Source organism: Chionomys nivalis, chromosome 6 (assembly GCF_950005125.1).
Source record: "Chionomys nivalis chromosome 6, mChiNiv1.1, whole genome shotgun sequence".
Taxonomy (NCBI): domain Eukaryota; kingdom Metazoa; phylum Chordata; class Mammalia; order Rodentia; family Cricetidae; genus Chionomys; species Chionomys nivalis.
Genome location: NC_080091.1, coordinates 91,321,346 through 91,347,481, shown reverse-complemented (window position 1 = coordinate 91,347,481; position 26,136 = coordinate 91,321,346). Strand labels below are relative to the sequence as shown.

The window sequence follows — 26,136 nt, the reverse complement described above, 5'->3', positions numbered from 1 at the left end:
TGGTTCTATTCCTTAGAGAGTCCTGAACTCTGCAGATATCCATGTCCAAACATTACGTAGATGTTGAAAATGAGGACTGAAAAGGAAGTCAGTGGATTAGGTAGCTCCACGGGAGATAACCCACGCTGTCCCAAGTCTCCTTCTCCATCTGCCATATTGTTACAGGATTGGGACCATTTGTGAAATGAGACTGATGGCTGGCAAATCCACTGAATTTATATCAATCTATCAAAATTCATGTCAATCTATCAAAAACTTTGATTATGAAAGGACTGACAGAAAGGTCTTTTAGGGGCAAATGAAGTCTAAATGACCTGTTTTGAAAATGTGTAGAGAGGCCTTCTATGGGCAGGAGAGAGGAAGCTTCCATTAATTCTGTGCAGAGATGGGAGGGGTGGGAATCACAAGCGCAGGTGGGCAGCCATGCTGGGGTGTTCTTCATAGAGGAACACACTGAGCAGGGAAAGCTTCAGACGGCAGTGAGGAAGGGGAAAGGAAGAGCCTGCTTGCTTCATACCATATGTTTTCTCATGAAAGGCGGAGGGAAGTGAGCCTTCCGCACATAATGGAGGAGGGAAATGAAATTAGAGGCTCGCGGGAAAGCTGTAAAAGGCCTGTAACGGCCACCAAGGGAAATGGTATGGGAAGCAGAGGAGACATACAAGGCAAAGGGTTGCTAAGCAAGAGCAGGAGCCCAGCTGAGGATGAAGCTCATAAACCTGGAATGGAGAAAACCAGTGCGATTAGACCATGGTAGCTGGCACAGACTTCCAGGAAGAATGGGAAGGCAGCCAGCTGGGCTGGGCTGGATGGGAGTTAGGAAAACAGAGCTACAGACGAGATGACAGAGAAGAGGAAATCACATTTGATAGTGTGTGTCATTCATCCTCATGGTGTCAAGGTTAGGTAGGAAAAAAAAAAAAAAAAAAACAGCACATGAGCTATGGCCAAAGGTCAAAAGAAGCCTTTGATGGACAAGGTCCATGAAGAGACATTGGGACAAATGGCTCAGGGGGAACCCTCCTGGAAGAGAGGGGATGGCGTCAACATGAAAACTGTTTGGCTTCTAGTTTTCCTTCCCTCCTCAGTTCTTTCCACCTTAGGACTCTCAAACCACTATGCCAGCAAACCTATTATCTATTATCTGTTCTCTATCGAATCTCTGCTACACTGCTGGTGTTTCCAGTTCATGGTTTTGCTATGTAAATTTTCCTTCACTTCAACTCCGAAGCTGATTCATTTTCAGCCAATTTTCCACCTCATAGTCTGCTGCTGTGAGTGAACCCGAAGACTGGGTTTCTAAAATATACTGGGGGTTTGAGCCACCTTGATCGAAAATAAAATGTTTGATTTTTACAAGTGGGCATGATTAAATCTTTTGTGTAAAACATTTTAATGACAAAAATAAAAATATAAATAAGCAAGAGCACAGTTTGATAAAGCAGGGAGTAAATATGATGGTAACTAAAAGAAACTCATGTCCAGCAGAGTGGACAAGAGCCTCTCCTGATCCTGACAGACCATCCCAAGGTGGACATGAGCTTAACATGCGATGATTCAAGGCTGAATTCATAACTTGTGACAGGTGAAGTGAAAAGCGCTTGACAGGGTCAAATATTTTAAATAAATTTCAATCCCATTGCAGGAGAGGGTGTAACTCTGCAGCTGAGAGCAGAGAACAGACAGAGACAATGCCAAGCCTGTCACTCTGTCTTCCAAACTGATGAAGATGCCCCTCCTTTGTCCTCAGCTCCTGCAGTCAAATCCTAGATGAGCAAGACAGCCCAGTGATATAAACAGAATGTCATGCCTCTGCAGGGAGAGGGGGCAAGGGCCTCCCTCTGAGCTTTATTAAAAGACCCTTTCAGAGCTGGCATCTTTAGCTGCAATGTTTATAATTCCACATCTCTTCTTTAAAACAAGCATGGCTTGTCTGCAGGTGAAAGGGACCGGGCTCCTGCTGTAGTAGCTAAGATTCCCACAATCTGAGGAAGGGTTGTTGCCGTCTGTTATTTAGCGTAATTCAATCGCACTGATGAAGGTGCATTCTTCCCGTGAGAGACTTGGTCTTTTCTAGGATAAACTGGATAGTGCGGAAGTTAGCATATACATAGCCTATGTATAGACAGGTTAAATATTATACAGAATGGATACACATTAATCCTAAGAATTACTCAGGATTTATGCATCAGATAAAGGAACACAGTGACCATACAGTGAGTTGTTTGTTGATGGTCTCAAAGATAAAGAGGGCCTCATGAAGCAAGAATCAGTGTCCCTTAACCACCCCATCTCAGGGTCTGAAACAGACATTATAAATAAATACAGGAAGAATGAACTAATTATCTCCTCTGACAGAGGCATTGGTATTTACCCCAACAAATGATTTTTAAGAAAGTCAGATATCTGTGAGTGATTATTTATGGAAATGCAAATGAATACTTTTCACTTCTGCCAAAAAAGTGTTTAAACTATAAATTCTTGTTAATTTTTAAACCCAGAATTGAAAATTAATTAAAAATTAACTGAAAAATAATGAAATTTGAAATAAATCGTCTATTATACACCTAAACCCAAATATAAATTTTTAGATAATATACTACCAACCTCATAAATATCACCTATAATTTGGCATATATTTATACATATCAACTCATATTCTTTATACTCAGCACAAAATTATGGGTGTTAGATATAATATTTTATGAACATGTGCATTTGCCTTTAAGCATTCTGACATTCTGACACCAAACCTCTGCCTATTACCTCCCAAAGTACTTCCATTTTCTCTGGAAAGTATGGAACGATATTTACAAGGCTTATGCATTAACCGGGAAAACTGTAAGCAGCTATTTAAAGTCAAACCCATGCAAAGAGGCCAAGAAGAGCAGCAGAGGCTGAGGGAGAATAAAACATTCCACCCTGCTCTATTACACTTGGGTATGACTTCTTCAACTCTCTCGCGGGGACAGAGACAATGTCTGAAGCTCAACACTGTTTCAGGAAGGTTGCAGCAGAGGACAGTGAATTGAGCAGAAAATAATGGATACAGGGTGTATTGGTATTCCACACACAGAGAATGATTGCTTCCCTGGTCAGGGCTAAATATCAATGTGCGATTAAAGCTGAGTCACTTAGGGTATTGGCTCATTAAAAGCTGGAAGAAACACACCGTGGAAGCGTGAGCGATGCTTCCCAAGACAAAATACAATCACCTGGGAACTGTTGAGCAAGTCTCTGTTGTGTTATTCAGGAAGTCTAGGGCTTGGGAAAACACCCTGCATGGTTTGACCCATCTCTGCTCTTGCCCATCGCCATAAAATGTCCCCACTCAAGTTCTGGCCTGAAAGATCTTGCTCCATGTGAATTTATAAATTGTGCTGTAGTTTAATTTGTTATTTGTTTTGTGAGATGGAGTCTCACAATGTAACTCTGGTTGTCCTGGAAATGGCTCTGTAGACCAGGCTGACCTGGAACTCACAGAGGTCCACCTGCTCTGCCTCCCAGGGCCAGGATTAGGGGCATGTGTCACCACCTCACAGCTGTGCCAATGTTTGCAACTTACGTGTTGTAAATAATACCTGTAAACAGAAGTTCAAGTTCAAAGACAGGGAAAGAGCAGCTCAGAGGGCTCCTTACCAGACTGGCGTGGAGTATTAGCAAAGCCTATTTGTTAGCTCATATATCCAGGCTCTGAGACGTAAGCAGAAGTTAGAGATAACCACAGTCCTTCACTTCACGTGCTTACTGTGTTTCAGTTTCCTACTGTTAAGAAAGGTTGCTCAATCATGCCACAAGGACATGTGGTCCTTCATAGCAGCTTTGTTTGTCATAGCCAGAATCTGGAAACAACCTAAATGCCCCTCGACAGAAGAATGGAGAAGGAAAATGTGGTACATTTACACAATGGAGTACTACACAGCAGAAAAAAATAATGACATCTTGAAATTTGCAGGCAAATGGATGGAGCTAGAAAACATTATTTTGAGTGAGGTAACCCAGACCCAGAAAGACAAGTATCACATGTACTTACTCATAGGTGGTTTTTAAACATAAAGCAAAGAAAACCAGCTTGCAGATCACAATAACAGAGAACTTAGACAACAATGAGGACACTAAGAGAGACATACATAGATCTAATCTACATGGGAAGTAGAAAAAGACAAGATCTCCTGAGTAAATTGGGAGCATGGGAACCTTGGAAGATGGATTAAGGGGAGGGGAGAGGTGGAGGGGAGCAGAGAAAATGTAGAGCTCAATAAAAATCAATAAATTAAAAAAAAAGAGAGAAGCCTGCCTTCCTAAAACCTACATAAAGTCATGACAATTTTATGTGTGTTGTGTGACTAGCTCAAAACACTAAGGCGACCCTCTCCTGAAGACTGGGAAAATCCTGAGAGAGTTTGTTCACTGATCCTGAACACGTTCTCAAAGCTCACTCACAGATTGCTCTACGATGTCCCACTATGAAGGGACAAGTGTCCCCAGCTCAAACAGGGAAGCATAATAATCTTCACTGTGTCTGCTTTGATGGATAATCATTTTTATCCCTCAGAAGGAAAAGGTTCTGATTTATTCTAAAAGATTTCATCTTAGCTTCATGTAATAGCTCTCAATAGTAATATTTTTGTTCTACCGTCTATAGTAATGTTTTAAAGCCACAGTGATCGTTAATTCTTTTGAAAATATTTTAGCATTGCTTTTGGCCCATGGTGTTAAATAAGTAATAAGCCAAAGGCGGAGACATTGTAAAAATAAGTAGCAAGTGTCAGACAATTGGAAGAGTAGAAATGAGATTTCATTTCAAGCAAATAATGGGTCTGGGACTTGGTGGCAGAAGTTTCTGTACACCTACATCTACAATAAAAAAGCAGAGTTCCTCTTGGATACACACACAGCTTTATGGTGGCACATTAAAAAAATGGTGATGTGCTTTTTCAAATGGTTTCCTCCGGTGTTGTATTCCCACTCCAAAGTAGAGTTAGCACAAATAAATGGACAGTCATTTTAAATTTACCTCTTCCCACAGAGACCACAGTCATATCCAGCCCCCACTTTTAACTAGTCTCTATATTCAGAATTATATGGAATAGTTAAACAATATATAATGTGGAATCAATGTCATGAAGACAGGGACAGTCTGTGGACTCTGGGGACAAGTCTGGCTACAGATGTGTGCTTGGTATAAAGGGGAAATAGAAGAGAAATTAATTAGATGAAAGAATTGGTAGGGAAGGCAAACCGACTGAGGACTGCGACAGTGCATTGGAGGCCCACCTTATAACAAAGGTATCTTAAGTCTCAGGTTGAGAAGGCAGAAGGAAGAGACTCCCATATCTGTCCACAAGGGGTGTGTTCTGAGTGCAGTGTTTGTACACATCACAGAGCAAAGCCTAGAATTGCCCTTTCTGTCTTGCCTTTTGCTTTTTGCTGAAATGAGTATGCCCATATTGCCTTTGGCCAGAGGCAAAAGAGCCAAGAACACCAAGGCTACCATTTTGAAATGCAAGTGGGATTTTTGTTTGCTTGATTTTGATTCATTTGCTGACAAAATTGTTCTAAAAATGGCTTTAAAATTTTACTCATGGGCAATTCTGAGGCAGAAGAGTATGGCAGTGAGTGAAAGTCCAGGGGAGACAGGAGTGAAGGGTGGGAGAAGCTTGTCATCCAAGATAGACCGAGAAATCCTGGAGGAGGCCCCTGACACTCACAAAGGCCCACTCCAGAGTTTATGATGAGGATGTGTGGTTCATTATATTATATACCACAACGCACATCCCTGGGTGGGTCTTTAGGATGCTGTTGAGTGTGCGGTGCACCAAGTTATGTGCAGAGCTACCTGTACTGAACAGAGCATGTGGGGGGACCTGAGCCCCAAGGCCACACAAGACACGGATTACTCAAAAAGCATGCACTTTATGATATAGCCCATTTTGCACTGGAGATATTCTGGAAACTTTGTCTTGGCTCGAGCCATCTCTCTCTATTGGAAGAGAATCTTTCTCTAACAAGTTGTTAGAATTTCTGCTACACCATGGACATGTTTCTGTCCAATACCTTATTATAGGATACATGTAACCAGAACCCCTTTGAGGGTACCTGAAAACTGAGTGTCCCCAGTATCAGTTCCGCTATTGACTTCTATTATGGGCCACTCTATGTAAGTAAGCCCAAGGGTTATTTACGTCACATAGAAAGGAGAAAGAGAACACCCAATAGCCTATGAAGACATTGGAAAAATCTTAGGAGTTTTAAGCCTCCCATGATCATGGTATTTTGCTGAGCCACACGCTACTCGGATCTGTCATGGCGTCCTCAAAGGTCTACCCATTGCCTGTTACTGGAAAAGTTCCAGTAACAGCTCATGTTTCATGACAGCTTTATTAGAAAGAAAAATAGGAAACCATCCAAAATGTATCTGAGCTATGAATCAAAAAGGAGGAAAACTTTCTCATGAATATTCTTTAGTTCTCCATCAAGAAAAAGAAGCTAAGAAGTGCTGTTCTCACCCCAGACCTCAATAAGTTTGGGGTATTTGAAGAAATTATCTTCTTTTTGTTTTGCTGTTCTATGTGGATGGATGTTTTGCCTGTGTATATCATGTCTGTGCACCACATGAGTGACTAGTGCTCACAACGGCTGGAAGAGGGCATTGGATTTTTTGAAATTGGAGCTATGGATAATTGTGAAGCACCATGGGACTGCTGGGAATTGAACCCAGATCCTTTGAAAGAGCAGCCAGTGCTCTTAACTACTGTGCCATCTCCAAGCTAGGCAGCAGTGATCTTTGTGCAACAATCTTCACTGTCCTGTGTACATCAACTTCCACAAAACAACTGCCTAAGCGACAGACTTATTTATAATCTTACAACTCTTTAGATCGGGAGCCCTGGGGGAGCTTCACTGGGCTAGAACCGGGATCTGGCAAAGCTGAGGTCCTAGAGAAGAAACTGATTCTTTCTGCTCAGGGCAGTTCCAGTTCCTTAAGGCTGAGACTATTGTTTCCGCCCACACTGAGCCATTTCCAGCTCTGCAAAGTTAGCCCCATTCCTGGACTCCGGCACCACGTCCTCCATTGTTAAAGCCTGCCATATGGCCAGTTTCCAGTATTTCAAAGGTTGTCTTCACCCTCTCTGATGCTGTGCCTCTGACACGCTCCTCTGTAATCCTTTCTTAAGAACTGGTGTGATTATACCGGCCCCACCTGGATATGTCAGGATAGCCTCTACCCCTTAGGATTTTCAGGCACACTGTGAGATTCTGTTTGTCCTTTGGGGCACCATATCCTCGGATTCTGGGGATCATCCGAAGATATCTTCGAAAGTTAATAATGCTTCTGCCACACCGTGAAAATATTTTGTGTCGCCAAGAGGTTACCTTATACATGAGCTATAAAAAGTAGGTGAATAAAAATGCTATAAATACACATTTCTTTTTAAACCTATTTCAATGTTTTTGAAAGGAAAATTTTAACCCATTGTTTGAAAACACAAAGATGTTCTACTTTTCAAATCGTAATGTGACAGAAGAATGGCAACTTACAGGTGACTTTTCTACAACAGCCTCCATGCATTTGGTAGATGTGATCTAAATCCTAGTGCCCTGACCTGGGAAGCTTGCCCACAGTGCCCTGCCGTCACAACAGCTGACTGGGAAGCATGCCCACAGTGCCCTGTAGTCACACCAGCCGACTGGGAAGTATGCCCACAGTGCCCCACACTCACACCAGCCAACTGGGAAGCGTGCCCACAGTGCCCCGTGCTCACACCAGCTGATTGGGAAGTGTGCCCACAGTGCCCTGTAGTCACACCAGCCAACAGGAAAGCAAGCCCACAGTGCCCTATCGTCTCACACCAGCCGACTGGGAAGCGTGCCCACAGTGCCCTGCACTCACACCAGCCGACTGGGAAGTGTGCCCACAGTGCAGACTCTGAACTAAAAGCAGCTGGCATAATGGAGTGACCAAATTTCAAGTTACCAAGAAATATACATTGAGTACAGGGGAAAGAATAGAAACTGCCCATTGCTGCCATTAAAACAGCATTTCCGAATTTTTTTCTATTTTAGATAGTCGAGTCTTTTTATTATTGTATTTTTATTATTTAAACCAAGTTTTAAATTTACATATATTTTTATCATATTCTTCTCCTCCCCCAAGTCTCTCTGGTCCAGTCTCCTATTCTACCCATCCAACATTAAGTTCTTTCTCAAAAAACAAACAAAACCCCATGCAACAACAAAATCAAAGAAACAAAATAAAACCACACTAAAAAAGGGAAACAGAAACAAAACCCCACCATTGCCCTATGATATAGTGCAGACAGCACACCATGGTTGCTAGAAGAGCATTTCAGGGATTACAAATGGATTAAATGTTTAAGTTTTTAAAAATAAATATAACTTTGTCTTCATCCATCCCATACTGTACACATTTTTTCCCACAGGCATAAAATTAATATATCAGTCATTTAAACAATAAGATACATTGTGTTAATAAATATCCTTTATAAATACACATGTCTAATATATTAGAGTAAATATACTAAATTTTACTAACTAGTATAATCAAAATTGAAAATTACTATGCTAATAAATATACTACATATATTTAGTTAATATATTTAACCTATTGCTTATTAAAACTATTTTTAAAAGTGTCAATTAACTTGACGTTAGTTTTCTATGAGTATCACAATGGTTAATTCAGATATAGGTGATTTCATTTAATCACTCAAACATAACATGAAAGAATAGATACTAAGGAGCCAAGGAAAGATTAAGCAATTGTTTTGTAAAAATTTATTTGTGTATGTGTGTGTGTGTGTGAGAGAGAGGGGGGGGGAGGGAGGGAGAGAGAGAGAGAGAGAGAGAGAGAGAGAGAGAGAGAGGAGAGAAAGAGAGAGGTGGTGGGAGGGAGACAGTGTGTGTTTGTGTGTATGAGTTTATGTGTGCCATGTGCATGCCAGAAACTATGGAGGTCAAATGAGGGCATTGGATCTACTAGAACTGGAATTATAGGCAGTTTTCTAAGTAAACATGTTATACTGCTTCTATAAAGTTAATTTTGAACACTGAGCTTTGTCTTAGGATTTCTATTGCTATGATAAAACACCATGACCAAAGCAACTTGATGAGGAAAGTTTTATTTCATCTTACATTTCCAAGTCATACTCCATCACTGAGTAAGAGCAAGGCAAGAACTCACACAGGGCAGGAACCTGGAGGCAGGAGGTGATGCAGAGGCCGTGGAGGGGTACTGCTTACTGAATTGCCCCCCATGGCTTGCACAGCCTGCTTCCTTATAGCACCAGAAGACCACCAGCCTAGGGGTGGCACCGCCCACAGTGGACTGAGACCTTGCAAATCAATGGTCCATTAAGATAATGCTCCACAGGACCGCCTACCAGGCCATCTGGTGGGCATTTCCTCAGCTGAGATCACCTCTTCCCAAATGAGTCTAGCCTGTGATTGCGTGATACAAAACTCGCCACTACAAACTTTAACAGACACACACAAAACTCACTCATCCCTCTTAAGTGTGCTGGGTATCTAACTGACCCTGTCTCAGATACAATCCTTCTTGCTCTGAAATATACAACTTAATTTTGCTAAATACAGTAGCAACGGCTGAAGCACTCCTATCCTCTTGATCTATGTCTTTGTGGTATAGTTTTTGTTTTCTGGTGACTGGAAGAACATTGTAAGCCGTGTTGCATATTGTTAACAAGTAGAAAATAAAAAGATGATGCCTACCAATTTTATATTTTCCGAATGTGTATTTCACCTGATATTTGTGTGCTTATCTGTCTGTATCTTGTCAACGAATCCAGCATTACTCCCTTGAAAGAATAACAAACCGTTCTACTTACCAAACTATTCCCTGAGCCCCAGAGCCAATGGGCTTCAGGTTCTGGTAGCGCTTGAGAACGGTGAAGGTCGAGTCTCCTACTTCCACACTGTAGAACTCGTTGTCTACTTTGCTTTTGCTCATGTTGTAATGTTTGGCAACGTATGACACATCCACGTGTTTGTCGAATCCCTGTCAAGAAGGAGGAGGAGCTGTGAGACAAGAGCTCCGGGTAGGACAATGGCAATGGATACAAAGCAGTCTTTTCTTTCAAGGACTACAAGTATCTAGCCATCTACCATCTAGTGGGGATAACTCACACAGGAGAAACAGTCCGTAGTAGGCTCTGTCCATTTACTTGAAGCAAATGAGGCTTAAAATGCAAGAGAGGTTTCTCAGTATTAAAATGTTTAAGGCTTGGGAAAATAGATCAATGGTTCGACCCCTAGGAACTCAACAAAAGCAGCAACCAATGCCTGCTTAAAATAGAGAAAGAGGATATTTTGTCACAGGATAATTTCATCCCTTTTAGATGAAAATATCCTGAAGATATTCTGGCTTCGGCATATCTTAGACACTTAAGGACTGAAGGAAATTAGACCAGTGCTGACTGCTCACAAGAGGGGGCTAACGATGTTGAGTGCAATCCTTTCCTCTAATAGAGCTCAGGCACAAACTAGCATGCAGGTTCAACTTTTATTAATTGGGCAAATTTAAATTAAATACAGTTGACTTAATTTTTCTCATTAATACCCAAAGTGCTACTATCCTTATTAAATGCTAAAAATGCTAAATTAAATAAACATTGCACACTCTGTTTTGAGGGTGCTTAGATTTTACATATCTTGGTCATTGCATTTCCTAGTTATCTATGGGAAAGTTATGTATGTCAATCATATTTGGTAATTAAAGAATTGTCTTAAAATTCTGAATTTTTACACATAATATATAATAAATAGCTACTACCCGTGCTTAGTATTTATTCATAAAAGCTCTTATGTCAGACAAAAGATATGGACTCTATAGTTAAATGGCTCATACCATAACTAACTACTTGCACATGACACACCCTGGTGAATGCCTATGTAATACTTAGGCCTCTTCTTGGTATTTTCATTTAGGTTTTAAACATGCATTCTTTCTGTGCATTCTTTCCAACAATAGAGAAACAAATAATCTTAGCCAGTGGATCTCAATAGCTGCAGCATCCCCATGTTGGGGGCATTCAGTTAGGAGAATCCTGACATGTTGTGTAAAGCCACAGTGATGAGATATAACTCGTGGGTTCCCTTTGAAACTTTGCTTGGTGGCTCTGCAGGAACTGGATATTCCCACCCAGCCAATCATTTTCCACATACACCACGAGGTTTCAATATCCTGAGGAAGCTTTAGTCAGTGAAAACTCCACCTACCCTGCTTTGAGCCTAGAATTTAAACCAAAGAAGTTTTATATAATTTAACACATTAACTCTCTTGAATATCAATTCTCATACAATATGAAAGATTTAAACTGTTTTAGGCTCTGAACCTGTGAATTGACCACAGAACCATTTTCTTTGGAAATTTTTGTTATCTCATGTCTAAATAAAAAGGTTAAATGGAAGTATCTCTTAGTCTCCATCTGAGCGGAAATATGATCCAGACAGGACAGTAGTAATGTCATAGAACACAATCCAGGCAGTATGGTGATGTCATGGAATACGATCCAGACAGGACCGTGATGTAAGGAAAACTGAGTGGGGATTATATGAGATTAGCTAGAAGAATGTGCAAATCTACTGGGAAATTCTGGATGCCTCGGAATGGTAAGAAAGCTCTAGAACTAGATAAACATCAAAAGCTGCAGCCTGTGTCTGACACCAGGCATAGCAGCAGCATTTGGTACAAATGTGGGAACCACAAATACTGGTGTAAACTATGGATTAGGTATCTGCATTGTCTAGAGAGGAAGCAAAAAATTTAGGTAATTTCTCAATGTAACCAAAGTCCTGAAATCTGGAAGGTAGTCCATACAGGAAGCATAGAAAATGAAACAAGACCTTCAAAAGCAGGGTGTTGTGAGCCTATTCCAGGGTACGTACAACCCTGGGGTCTAGAGTTTGGGCAGAGGCTATGAAAAACTGCAAGCACAAGAACATTGATGTGCAAACTATCAAGGCTTTTAACCCAGTGCCATGCACAGCTCTCCAAACTGCTGTCACTTCTACTAAAGACTCATGGTAGGAGTGGTGCAGAAAGTCCTGCTTCTTGCTAAGAAAGGTTAAAAACAACCCCAGATGGAATTACAATATTGAATACTTCTCATTTTCAGGATTAATGTGGGATGAATGACACCTGCCCAACATGGCATATGTTATGTTCTGACCCTTTGTTGCACCCCTTAGAATTTGGAATATTGCAAAAATACTCAGCACAAGTTGGCTTTATCAACTCTAAATGCTCCTTTTGTCTTCCCTGTCTTATTCTTCTGTTGATGAGTAGTGTTCCTAAAATATTGCATGTGTGTTCAATCACATGTTTACTAATTACGTGTGTACTAATCACATGCATATAATAATCATGTGTGTGCCAATCACGCATGTGTAATAATCACATACATATAGAAATCACATGTGCTAAATAATCACATATGTACTAATAAACACATATGTACAAAAGATATGTAAACTGGTCATACATGTGTACTAATCACACATGTCTAGCTATCACATAATAATGATCACACATGTGCAATAATCTTGTGTGTATAATTATCACACGTGAGTAATAATAACACGCAGTAGACTTCTATCCCAGGCTCCTGACTCCATGCAGCCACCAGTATCCATTTCTAGGCCTTCCTGTGGTTTTCCTGGCTATAGTCTCCATTTTCCCATGAGAGTTGAACTGTCAGCACTTCAATTAATAATTCTTACAGCTTCTTGTTCAGTCTTATCTAATCTATGTAATACTTATAGGTGCCTAATCCAGTATTGATGACACGCTTGCTACGTGACAATTACTAGGTTTGTACTGGCCATGCAGTAAAGACAAGACAAAGTTGCAACCTAGAATGACCATGGCAGCGTAGTTAAGTGAGAAGGTTCATTCTACAAGAGAACGAAGTAAATATTCTGGTAATAAACAGGAAGGGATAACCTATTGTCTGTACATAATCATCATTGATTCATTCAAATAGCAGTGTTGCTTCAAATACAGGAAGAAAATACCATGAATTCTATTTTGTAAAGACATGGCTAGCCATGTTTCTGTTGCTAGGCTAAAATACTCTACTTTAGCAAACACAGATTGAAAGGGAAAGCACAATTGCTCAGTGGGTAGGGACACTTGCTACCAACCTAATGATTTGAGTTCAATCCCTGGAAACCACACCGTGAACACAGACTTGTCACTGCCAAAATGTTGTCCTCTGACCTCCACCTGCACACTGTGGCATATCTGTGAAGGAGCATCATGCTCTCACACACACAAGAGAAAGAGTTCATAAATAAAATGTCACTTTTAAAAACGTAAAGTGATGTCCTTTGCCTGCTTATCTTTTTAAACTTACAATACCAATCTGTATTCACAATCAAGTTAAGCTCATTCCACAGGAAGCTAAAATCTGGCCTTTCCGTGTTTAAGTGAATCAAGCACATTTTCAAAATGAACCAAGACAAAAGCCCTCACAGTTCCAAAACTAAGTCTTTTAGCTTTTCAGTTATTCTTGGACAGTATATCAGAGTCTATTAGAGCTGTCTCATGGGTTTTGTTTTGTTTTAGGAAAAAATGCCAGGATATAGGACAAAAATGGAGCACTAAGTTTACTATAGCCATATTTCCATGTAGACACAAGGGAAAATATCATAAAGCAATCCATGGCTCATTCATAGATAAAGATGGAGAGTTGCCGTGACAGTGTACACAGCCGTGAGTTATTTCACCAGACAACATGTGCCATGTTGTTATACTGTCCACCTTGCCTTTGTTTATTATCTTACCCACTCCAGCCAAGCAAACAAAAGCAGGGATGCTGTGAATTTTTAGGTTATTAATATGAAATTTAATATGATGAAAGCATATATAAGGAAAGTCAGAGTCATATTTCATTAAGTAGATGGGAGTGGAACCCAAAATAAAATGAAAAGCTTAAGTAAAAATTTCTCTTTCTAAATGGTAAAATATTATCTGAAACTATTTATGAAGTTTATTAAAAGTTGAAAAATAAAATAACAAAGGAAGTAATGTTTCTGCAATGTTTCACCTCTTCATTGGCAACATCACTGGGTTGAAAGCACTTAGGAACAACTCCTCTGGACACGTCTTTAAGCAGATTTCCACAAATTTAGCTGGGGAAGGAGGTTCCAACCTGAACATGAGTGGAACCATTGCATGGGCTGGGGTTCTGGACTGAATAGATGAGAGAAAGGAAGGAGCCAGAGGAGAGCAAACATCTCTCTTTCGCTGCTTTTTGACCATGGGCACGATGTTATGTAACCACCTACTCTTTCTGTTATCCACCATAGAGTGGGCAGAGAGAAATAAGTGGAAACCATACCCCAGCTCAGTGGTGGAGAACAGAAGGACATAGAAATAGAGCAGTTTGGTGAGCATAGCAGTGTGAGCAAGTATAAAAGCACAGACAAAGACAATGCGAGGAGAGCAACTATAATTATTATAGAGAAAGCATATGCTCATCCGTGGAAAATAGGAGAGATGTCTCAAAGGAAAGATTCCACCTGTCCACGGCTTCAACATAGAAAAATGCCAAACGATTTGAAACAAGAATCTGAACTGAGAATGTGTTGAAGATTTCCTGTTTGGAAATAACTGTCTGGGATGTGCTTTCCCAAATCTGGGTACCAGAGTATTCAAATGTTATGGTAAATAGAGGCCCACTTTACCTCAAGCTGGCAGCAGAACTTGGCAGGATGCGCTACACAGTGATGGTTTAGCAGGTGTGCAAAGTGCAACATTTATGGGGTCCTGGAGGCTTGAATACAAGTTCCTGAAAGCCCCTGAGACCAGGCAATGTAAGACAGAGACAGATTTCCCTGAAACAAAGCTCTGTCTGAGCTGTTATTTTATTTAGCTGTGAAGGTTAAGATTAAGTCACAAAGAGATACTAGACACCAGGGAAGAGCTACCAAGGAGAATTGTAGGTATGCAAAAAACCATCCCAATAAAAGATTAAAGATTGTCCAAAGCAATTGGCAAGACCTAAAGATCTTCCAGCACATATCTGGCAATTGATGCCTTTAGTGGTATCATGTCACCGTTGCCTTTTGTGATCCCCAAAAGTCTAGTTCTGCTGCATGTAGCACACATATTTTAAACATTTATGTAAAAATCTTTTCTTCCCCTCATGGCAATCAATAACTACTTTTTAAATTTTGTCTTAATTTGGTTCCCAATCAAAATACTGCACGCCAACTGAAGCTATTAAAATATTTAAAATGGCTACTTCAGAGAGAATGAATGAATGTTCTGAGTGATGATCTTGATGAGTGTGATAATTCTTTCATTCATATTCTATCTCTGTCTCTCTAGCTCTCCTTCTCAAATAAAAATAAGCCTTTAAAATAGATAATAAAAATAAAAAATATGTATATTAGCATTTGTATAGTTGTTAAGCCCTCAAGCTCTGAAATAAGACACAATTTGACTTCAACTTCTGAAAATAACTGGGGTTGTACAGACACAATAAAGGAAAATATTGTGGTCATTTTTTTCATTTTAGTTTGTATTGGACACTGACAGATTACAACTGTTTATATTTATGGACTATAAAATGATGCTGCATGCATATAAGGCAGAATGAGTAAATCAAGCTAATTAAAATATCTATAAGGTGTGTTGACGAGAGGGTGAAATCAGTGTCAATGAGCAGTCATCAAATTCATGAATATGTCCTTGACAAAAAGTACAAGAGTTTCGGTGGTACAGGAAAAAGGAAAACAACTCAGCTCCTTAATTTCTTAGGCCAGTTCCTTAATTTTTAAGTCCACTTAGATTTATAACCTGTTGATTAATTTGTACGTAGGGTAGGTATGTATATGGGGTGCATTGTGCACGGGTGTGTGTGCATACCTGGAGATCAGAGGGTATTATTAATACCTCAGGGTATTATTGTTGCTCATGGCTTAGGGACTGAGTCACTCACTAGCCTGGGACCTCCCTACAATGGCTGGGCTGGTGATTAGTGGTTTTCAGGACTCACCTACCTCCTCCTCCTCTCATCTTGCCACAGATCAGACTTGAAGCACAAGCCAGAGCACCTGGCTTCGCGGGTTAGCACAGGCCACTATTTCTGGCTTCTGTGGGTCAGCACAGGTAACTGCACCTGGTTTCAGTGGCTAAGCACAGGCCACAACGCCTGGCTTGGTGGGTTAGCAGAGGCCACCACACCTGACTTAGTGGGTTAGCACAGGCCACCATTCCTGGCTTCTGTAGGTCAGCACAGATCACTGCGACTGAGTTCTGTGGGTTCTGAGGATACTGACTGAGCCATCCTACAGACCCAGATGACTAATTTTAACTCTTGAGACTCAGGCTCTCTCTAAATCATGAAATCCTTTATTATTCATAAGCAACTTAAATATCAGTGTACCTTTGGAGACTTCATAACTACTAGGTGTTAGATTAATAATGATTGTGATTAGTAAAACAGCAAAAACCTGATCAAGGCTAGAAGCACACTCCTCCAAGAGATAAGATGCTGAGAAATTAGGTTTCACAGATAAGCACTCAAATTTCTCCCCAGCAGACATTTCATGGTTGTCTTTCTACTTTTAAGAGCTCAAAACTATGTATTGAACATTTTCTGGATTAAAATAAACTGAGCTTGAGAAACAAAGTTGAGATGTCCTGACCTTGTCCTCACCTCAGGATCCCTGCGTGGGGCAAGGATAGCCCTTCATGTGCTCCTTGTTTGATATTGTTTATGCTGGTTGTAATTCTAATTTTTATACTTGATATCTATTCTTAGTGTATATAGTTTTGTACTGAGTTTGGAACTCTCTTATTTAGAAATAAGGGGGAGGTGATGAGGAACCTCCTTCAGCCAATGGTCTTTAAGAGGACCAGATTGGGGTGTGACTTAGGGACCAAAAAGGCACTGTCACACCTAACTCTCTCTCTTGTTTCTGTGCTCCACACCTTGATGTTGGAACCCCGTTTCTGTTCCATGAGTTTTCCCTTTTAATAAGGAAAAACCTTAGAATACTCTATTCAGAGTTAGCTTGGTATTATTTGACTCAATTTCAGCCTCATCTGTTGATGTGGGATTCCCCTTTGTATGCTGTGAATACCACTGGTGAATAAAGAAACTGCCTTGGCCGGTTGACAGGGCAAAACTTAGGCAGGCGGGGAAACTAAACTGAATGCTATGAGAAAGGAAGACAGAGTCAGAGAGAAGCCATGTAGCCCTGCCAGAGACGGATGAGGGCTGGAACTTTACCCCGTAAGCCACAACCACGTGGCAATACACAGATTACTAGAAATGGTTTAAATTAATATGTAAGAGTTAGCCAATAAGAAGTTAGAGCTAATGGGCCAAGCAGTGATTTAAATAATACAGTTTCTGTGTGGTTATTTCGTGGCTGGGCAGTCAGGAAACAAACAAGCGTCCCTCCTCACAACAAATTGGCGCTGGAAATGAACAAGCACCTCCTGCTACAATCTGTACACCGGAGACTATCACCCCAGGAGGTAACAGGTGCTGCAGATGCCGGCAGGTGGGAGGGACGGTTCCTGTTCCTAATCACTGTAAGTAAATTCACGGTTCAAGTCCTGATTCGTCTTCTGTATGAATCGTGTTGCCACTGCCTTGTGTGACCCCACATCTCTGGCTCTGTTGCATGCAGCATGTGTATTTTAAACCTTCATGAAAAGGCTTTTTCTTCCTCATGGTCATCAATAATTGTTTTTAATTTTGTGTTATTTGATTTCCAGTATCTCTCATTTTAGAGCAAAGGAGCAAGGAGAGAGGCACCAGCTTCCTTACAGGCTCCAGGCTGTCTTGCTTAGACTGCAGCCAGCGGAAACCAGCGTGCATTGGCCACAGCACTTCCAGAAAATTAAGACGCCAGCAGGGGACTGCCCGTGAACTCAAGCCCTGTTTCCTCCTACTGTAGAAATGTAATGTGATAATTTTACATATCTCTCTTCTATTCCTACAGTTCCTCCTCTCCTTTACTTCTCTAGAAATGAGAATTCCAGAAAAGAACTCCAATGGAGCACATGTGTGGCCTCATTCACTCACAAGTGATACGCAAGGGCTCGCCAGAGACCAGTGCTAAGGCTGCTGCCCTGTTTTTCAGGAGGGGTCGAGAAACTGAGTCCTTCATATTCCCCAAGCAAATCTAATCATTTATATTGTGAGAACAGGAGTCATTGTTTCATGTCTTCCATCCCAAAGAAAAATTTCTCACCAAATTAAAAAAACGAAAAAAACAAAAACAAAACAAAAGAAAAGAAAAAAAACCTCTCCTGGTGGCAATGCCTTAGACAAGTAATATAATAGCCAATATGAATCTATTATTTATAATAAATAACACATTTGTTAGTGAAAGGTATTTTTAGTCAGTAAATCTCATATTATTCAGATGATTTGATAAGATTTTTAGTTAAAACAATGGCAAACGTGTATATTTTGTTGCCATTTAGCATCTGGAAATTTTGATTCTCCATGGATCCCTACAGACATTTCAAAGACTGAAATGCAGAGCGATGATAATGTCCAGGCCGCAGTCAAGAGGTGGAGATGGCAGAGACATTTGATTACTGATCACAGTTATCTAGGATCTTTGTGTAGTATATAGGAGTGGAAATTAAGATGCAACCACACCCGGCTGGTGGTCAGAATTTACACTCCAGAATAGGAAAGGCCTGTGCTATGCCCTGGGGAAGACGTTCCTAAGGGACAGCTTGAAGGTAAACCCACCTTGTAACTCCACCTCTGAAAAGAAAGACACTGTTTTCTTCATATTTCTAGAGAAGTAAAGGAGAGGCAGAGCTACAGGAACAGAAGAAAGAGATGTAGTACCAAATTTAATTTATACATGAGGAGTAAAGAGAATGCTTTGAGTATACAGGCAGTCCCCTGCTGCTGTCTAGCTTTCTGAACGTACTGGGGACAATGCTCGCTGGTCTCCTGTGGGCCACAGTCTAAGCAAGACAACCCGGAGGCTTGAGCTTGCTCATTTTCCACCCAGGGATCACGGGCTCAACTGAGTAGACAATCCAAAGCCTAATGAATTGTTCTTTCACAGAACACGTATTTGGAGGAGAATATGTGAGTACTGCAGCCCACCAAAGGACGAGAGACAAAAACCCCAGGTGTACTCAAAAGCCGTGGGACCAGTGGGGACAAGGAGGAATGAGCCGCTCTGGTACCGGCTCATTCTTATGGTTAAACTCCCATCAAGACATCTTGGGCTACCAAACTGGCATTACAGAGAACAGAGGTAGAAGAGACACGCACAATTATGTCAGTGAAATGTCTCATGTGGACTGGTTCCAGCAAGACTCAGAAGAATGTTTCTAAGTGCGAAAAAGCATTTTCTGACGGGAAGAGAGAAACAGCCGAGCACACCAGCCACACAATTAGTAAGCCAAATAAGGTAGGTGTGGAGGAGGGGAAAGAAAGGCAGGAAAACTGGACAGGCAGTAGAGATTCTCAGGGGAGCAGTTCTGGGGGCTAAGAAAGGCTTTAGAATGAGTGTTCGGGGCTATGTGCCATGAGATTCAAAGACATTGAGAGATTTGGGGGATGTCTTGTTTTGTTGCTAGTAACCTAACTTGAGGGCCACTCTCACAGGTGTTTTGAGGATAAATCATTTAGGGTTTGGCAAAGGCAGGTGCTCTTACAGTAATTCAGACAGGTGATGAGGTATCTTGGGTCACAGGGGTAGCAGAGATGGTGAGAGAGAGTGACCATGCAGACACCTGTAACATTAAGTCTAGCAGAGAGTGGGCTGACAGACTGAATGTGGGGCATGGCTCATAAGATGACTGAACAGTTGTGCTCTGACTGAACAGAGTCAGAACTTCCTGAACGAACTCAATGGGGAGGAGAATAAGGTAAGGAAGATTAGGTGTTTTGTTGTCTCTGAGGACAATTCTGTAGGTAGCTCAGGTTGACCTTGAACTCATGGTGCCCCTGCCTCGGCCTCCCTAGTGCTGGGGGTTATAGGTGTAACCACCCCACTACCTAAGTATGGACTTAAATTGGTATTGTTTGGTTATGCTTTTTTGACATCTAATTGATGATGCCGAACCAAGCAACTGTGTGCGTGAATCTGGTCATAAGGGGCTCGGAATCCCAGCTGTGTGACGTTCTAACAGCGTTTTCAACATTTGCAAGTACAAGTTCATCGAATTCCCGTAACAACTCCCAGAAGTGACTGTTATTTATTTCACCCTCTTAAAAATCAGGAAACTGAAGCACAAAAATGTTGAGGCAAGTAAGCGACAACTGAGTGGTACCTCGGTGTTTCCAACTACGCTCTCTGCTCCAGAGCTCTTGTTAGAGAAAAGTTCCCATCCACAGGCTTGAGCCTCAAGCCCCGTGACAGTTGAGCATAAGGTGAGGCCACACAACCTTAGAATGCTGCTCAAAGCCTTTGCTTTGCCGGAGGAATCCTACTCATGTTCCGGGAGTGGGCGCCATAGAAACTAAGTAAAGCAAAAGCACTGTTCCCTTTGCAATGGAGAGGGCTGTGTAAAATACTAGATGAGGCAACATCCCCTCTTAAACCTGCTTTCGGTGGGCATGTGCCACTGCATTCACAGCTCAGCTCAGAGAGAAGCAGCACCCAGAGACAACTTCCGATTTGCTTAGGAATGTGGTTAGCACACAATTCCTCAATAGACCTCCGGCAATTCTTAAGAGTAAAGGGAAGATGACAATGAGACCCAGACAGGTACTTTAGGCTAGGACAGTTCTATACACAACACCCATGTGTACAGGGACCCTAAATACTGTTTTCCTAGTGGCAGCGTTTGTATGAATACAAGAGCGCACAGACTTGCTGGCTTCACACGAACACCAACCATTGTGGCTACCTTTGTGCTCTCTGTTTTTGGGCCACTGACATCGCTGGGGTTGTTGGTTTGTTTTCTAACTACTATAAAGACAACTGCATGTCACTTGTAGATGACAACAGGCAGTCATTGGAGATGCTGCATTTGGGACTCCTCAGCCCTTAGAGAAATGAGCAGCAATGTATGTTCCTGGTGCTTGGATTATCAACATCACATTCCAAGGATTTGAACAGAAATCTGACTGGAAATCACTTTACAGATTAATTAATGATGAACCCATTCACAAAATTTATTCATTTCTAATAAACAAGAAAGGGAAGAAATCTACGGATTCTCTGTGCTTTCCCAGCACTTTTAGCATTACACAACAACAGCCTTGGTGTGGTTCGTATGAAATAGCGTTACATGAGGACAGCCTTGGTGTGGTTCACATGAAAATGAAATGGCAAAAGTGAAATACAAGGGAGTGTACTGTACCTTGTTTTACCTGTGAGGAACACACACCTGACAAAAGGCGACTTTCACGTCCAAGGTTGGTTCACTGCAGTAGTAAAGGAAATGGAGGCTCATAAATACCTACAGGAAAGAAAATTGGGTGCTGAGTCTCCAAGTCACTAACTTTTAACTATCTAATAGTATAGGTTTTATAATCATCTGAGTTATAGGCAGGAGATCATGAACATCACATATGGACCACAATTCTTATCCATATCTATACTAGGTACTTTCCACAAATTACAAATATTATATGCTATAATATGGTAAAATATTTTATAATGTATAATGATCAATGTTATCATAATCATATATATTAGATATAATAAATTGGATATCCTTAATAAGTTAAGGCTACATACAAAATTTATATAACACTTTCATTTTTTTTTTTTTTTTTTTTTTTTTTTGGTTTTTCGAGACAGGGTTTCTCTGTGGTTTTGGAGCCTGTCCTGGAACTAGCTCTTGTAGACCAGGCTGGTCTCGAACTCACAGAGATCTGCCTGCCTCTGCCTCCCAAGTGCTGGGATTAAAGGCGTGCGCCACCACCGCCCAGCTATATAACACTTTCAATGCTTGGCATCTAGTTGAAAAAATATCAAACATATGCTCAAGAAGACATGTATGGAAGCTTATTGTAGAATTCAAAGTTTATTATGGTTTATAACTGTATGTTCACCGTAGACTTGTATTCTGGAGACTTGACCTCTAACACAGCAGTGCTCGGATAACTGGATCGTGATGGTATAAACCTAATAAATGGATAAGTCCCCTAAAGGGACTGCTAAAGGGGGTCTCCACTCAAGGAGGTGGGAGCTACTTGAGGAGAGAAGTCACTGTGGTTGTGTTTTTCAAGGCTGTATCTTCTTCCCTGTCCTTCACTTCCTCACATTTTCTGCCTCCCTGTCCACCACATACTCCCTGCCACCATGTCCTCTCTTGTGGACTGACATCCTCTCAAACTGTGAGCTGAAATGCTATCTCCTTTAAGTTGTTATTCCTGGGGGTGTAATCTCAGTGGCGGGAAACTATCAGAATGCTAAGAAGTGAACTAAACTGTGTAATACAGTTCTATAAAAGATGTGGAATCATTAGACTTGAATTTAGTGCATAAATGCAGATAAATTTCCAACATGATGCTTTGGAGGAAAGCAAGTTTGAAGTTCACTTATTAAAGATTTAAAGTATACAAAAATAATAGCACTCACTATTTTAAGTACATGTGACTACAAAATAAAGAAAAGTAGGCACTCTATTAATATCTGTTTGATCTCAGTGGGAATTAAAAATATTTATCCTATTTTCTGTGGATTTGAAAGGTTACAAGAGGAGGAGAATGTTAAGGCAATGCCAAATGAAAACCTGAATTCCTTGGTAATGATATAGCATCAGAAAAATCTGGTAGCTTCACTCATTTAATTAAACACATTTTTGAACATCATTGCATGCAAGGCAACATTCTGTGAGATCAAAGGATTTAAACCAAGCACGGATGTAAGACTTCTATTTCTGGCATGCGATTGATTCGTCTACTGGAAACCACTCTGAAACCAAGCTGTTAGATGAGAGACAGAAAAGATTTAAGATGCACAGATAGCTAAGCTTCTCGACGAGAACAAAAAATATTGAGAGGGGCAGAGACTAATGTAGAGGGACACACAGAGAAGCCCATGAGTCAAAGTTGTGGCTTGGCTCTCACTGCCGGCTGGTTCCTGGTGACTAGAGAATAGCAGAGTGCAGTAGACAAGATTCCTTCCACCTGAGTGGGACAGGACATTGACGGAAACTGGAAAGGCCTTGCTAGAAAACATTTAAACCAATGTCATGAGGAAGCAGAATAATCCAGAGCAAGGTCTGAGCTGCTAGAGTCATGTTTGGTATTGGACTTTGATATACATTTATCTTCCATATGAGGAAGAGTAAAATGACTTTTCCAAAAGGGAGTAAAATGAACAGAGAACAGTCTGGGCATGTGTTTGGGTGTGAGACAGAGAACTACTGTAGCAGAGATGAAAGTGTAAGATTATTATACAAATTAAGTATCAACTAACAGAATAACCTCAAAAAAGATAGCTCCATACATGGATACCAGGTTACATTAAGGTCCATGTTGTAGACATCTGGGGAGATGAGAAACTCTGTGTTGAATCATAAATGGTCACTCATGTGGTAAGAAATCAACCCCTATTGGAGGACCATTCTGTATGCGATACATTTGTGCATGTTTTGCAAACAGAACCCCTGGCTGTTTTTGTTTGAGGCACAAGGAAGGTTATCCAGCAGACATGCTTGGATGATATATACAGCAGCTCCCTCTTAGATCAAAGAGTAGATCCAAACAGTCTAATATAATAAAAATGAGAGACAGCCTTGGATATGAGTTAGACTTGATTCCTATCTGCTATACAGGACTTGAGGCTCCTAAGCTTAATGTTCCTCTGAAATATGCAGCCTAATTTGTGTGTGATAATATAAACAACCTGCCTTGCATCAGTCTGTGGGAACAGAGGCCAAGAAGCTGTTCTGGATGTTGGTAATCCTGCCTCTGGCTTACGGTATTTTTGTGAGAAGCAAGGAGCTTGTATTGGATCCATGAATCTCATGTCATCTGCCATTACCCCTGAAATGATGGAAGGCCAGCTTGGAAGCTTGCAAACAGGGTAATAGCTCAGATTCTTTAGAAGTCTTAAGAACTTCTGTATATATGTGTATATAACTTATATCAAATAGAAGAAAAGTTCAGAGAAGGTTAAAAACCCCAGAAAGGGTCAAATTTTAAATACTACAAGTTGCAAATATTATAGAAGAAAATATAATTGAATGTAGGAGACATATAAATAACATGCAGATATACTAAAGCACTAAGGAAATTATTACTAAAGAGTATTCAATGTGGTAAGTTTACTTATGAAAAGATCTAGTGAGTTTTTTTTTTTTTTAAGTAGACCACAAATCTGGGAAAGTAGTTAAAACACATAGCCAATGGAAAGTTTAGTTAGAATTTATATAGAACATTTTTTAAAGACAATCAAACTCAGAGAACTCAGCAGAAAAAATGAACTAAACAAATTAAAAATACTTCATAGAAAAAATGCTCATAAACACATGATTATAAATTAAAACCACAGTGAAATCATATTTGTTAAGAATAAATGATTGAAACTGAAAAACTTGAGATTTTTCAGTATTTACAAGGAAAGTTGAGGAGAAGGCTGTGCTTATGCCATTGGAAAGGAATTCAGGAGAAAGAATTTTCCTAATGTTGTGCACAATATACAATCCAACAAATCCATATGTACACACATTCTAGAGAAGCCAGTGTGTTCTCATCTCAAGTTATACACATACACACATACATATACACATGTATACACACATATGCACACATACACGCATGCACACATATACAAACATGTACATATGTATACACACATGCACACACATGCACACATATACACACATGCACACACATATACATGTACACACATATACACACACGCACGTACACACACACACACACAAGGGTTCTCGCCAATATCTCTGCAACAGTAAAATAAGTAACAAAAACTAAAGTTTGGCAAAGATACCCAGGGACAGAACAATGAAGTAGAATTCAGGGTGAGGATGAAATGAGCTACCGAAGCACCCATTTGTCAGCTCCCCCAAATCTCTTCAAACACCCAGTAAGACGTGTCACAGAGGAAATGGAGAAACTACACAGCTCGACAACTTGGAGGGGTTTACTAGTAACTCTAATGTAGTTATGGCTTTATTTTCGTTCTGTAACTCCTCTCAGAAATACTTTGTGCTTTATATGTATGGACCGACGAAAAGTTCATTTTTAAACATTGCTATATTATGCCACTCTGACTGGTTCATTTCCTAAACGCTCATTGCCATGCATCAGGCTGCTTTCTTTTCGCGATCATATATCCTACAGATTGGCGCATTAATGTTTGAGACCCGGTGTCTTGTGTGTTGCTTATGACTTTGCCTGTACAGAGGAGTAAGACAGTTCTCACTTGCCCTCACCCCTCTGCCGCTCCCGGCCTGTTGTCCATGTCTGAAGGATCTCCACTTGTGTGAGTTTCCTCCTAAATGAAGCATTCCCTCCAAGGGCAAGGAGGGGGCTCGTGATACTGAAGGTAAACAAAGGTTAGAGACTGAAGAAGTGGAAACCGTGCTCGCAAGGTTGTGTCCAGACCTCCTCAGCTTTATAGCAGAGTGAGCAACTATAGCGAGAGGAGACTGGGCCAGCCTCACCACCAAGAGCACTGGGACCTGGAGAGCTGCCTGACGAAACCTTCCCGCTTGCACCTCCGTGAGTTCCCTCTCTGTTCGTGTGGGCTTTTCAGTGACGCAGCTGCTTCAGGGTCATTCCACTTCTGCAGGTAAGCCCTCACCCATGCTCCTGTTCGGGACCCCAACAAATTAATTACTTAGGTTAATCATGGGGTTCTATCTGCAGTTAGTAAGACTGTGTGTGTGTGTGTGTGTGTGTGTGTGTGTGTGTGTGTGTGTGTGTGTGTGGTTTCTCCCCATGAAAAGTCTGTCTCATACCTCCAGTTCAACGGTGACCATCTTATTAGTTGTGTTTATTGCTTGTTCTGGCATTTACAGTCTGTATTTTTAACTTACAGTAATTTAGCTTCAAACAATATTATTATACTTCACTTACAGCTTTTGAACTTTACAGCAGTGACTTTCATTTCTGCTCTAATAGATCAAGATGTTTTAGTTACTTTTGTTATAAACACTGTTGTTTGTTG

At 40.8% G+C, this 26,136-nt stretch overlaps 1 protein-coding gene across 4 annotated transcripts in view; it reads right to left on the bottom strand.

Annotated features, from left to right (window-relative positions):
• Nucleotides 1–26,136, bottom strand: part of Mapk10 (mitogen-activated protein kinase 10) — a 272,339-nt gene that overhangs the window by 102,085 nt on the left and 144,118 nt on the right. For 2 of the 4 annotated variants that reach the window (XM_057771356.1, XM_057771353.1), the window contains exons 3-4: nucleotides 21,377–21,448; nucleotides 9,870–10,039 (exon numbers count right to left, since the gene is read on the bottom strand). In XM_057771356.1, coding sequence (XP_057627339.1) covers nucleotides 9,870–10,039; nucleotides 21,377–21,442 — 236 coding nt within the window. In that variant the 5' untranslated portion in view covers nucleotides 21,443–21,448. Of the gene's footprint in view, nucleotides 1–9,869; nucleotides 10,040–21,349; nucleotides 21,449–26,136 lie in introns of all 4 variants that reach the window. The other 2 variants (XM_057771354.1, XM_057771355.1) reach the window with 2 other exon arrangements.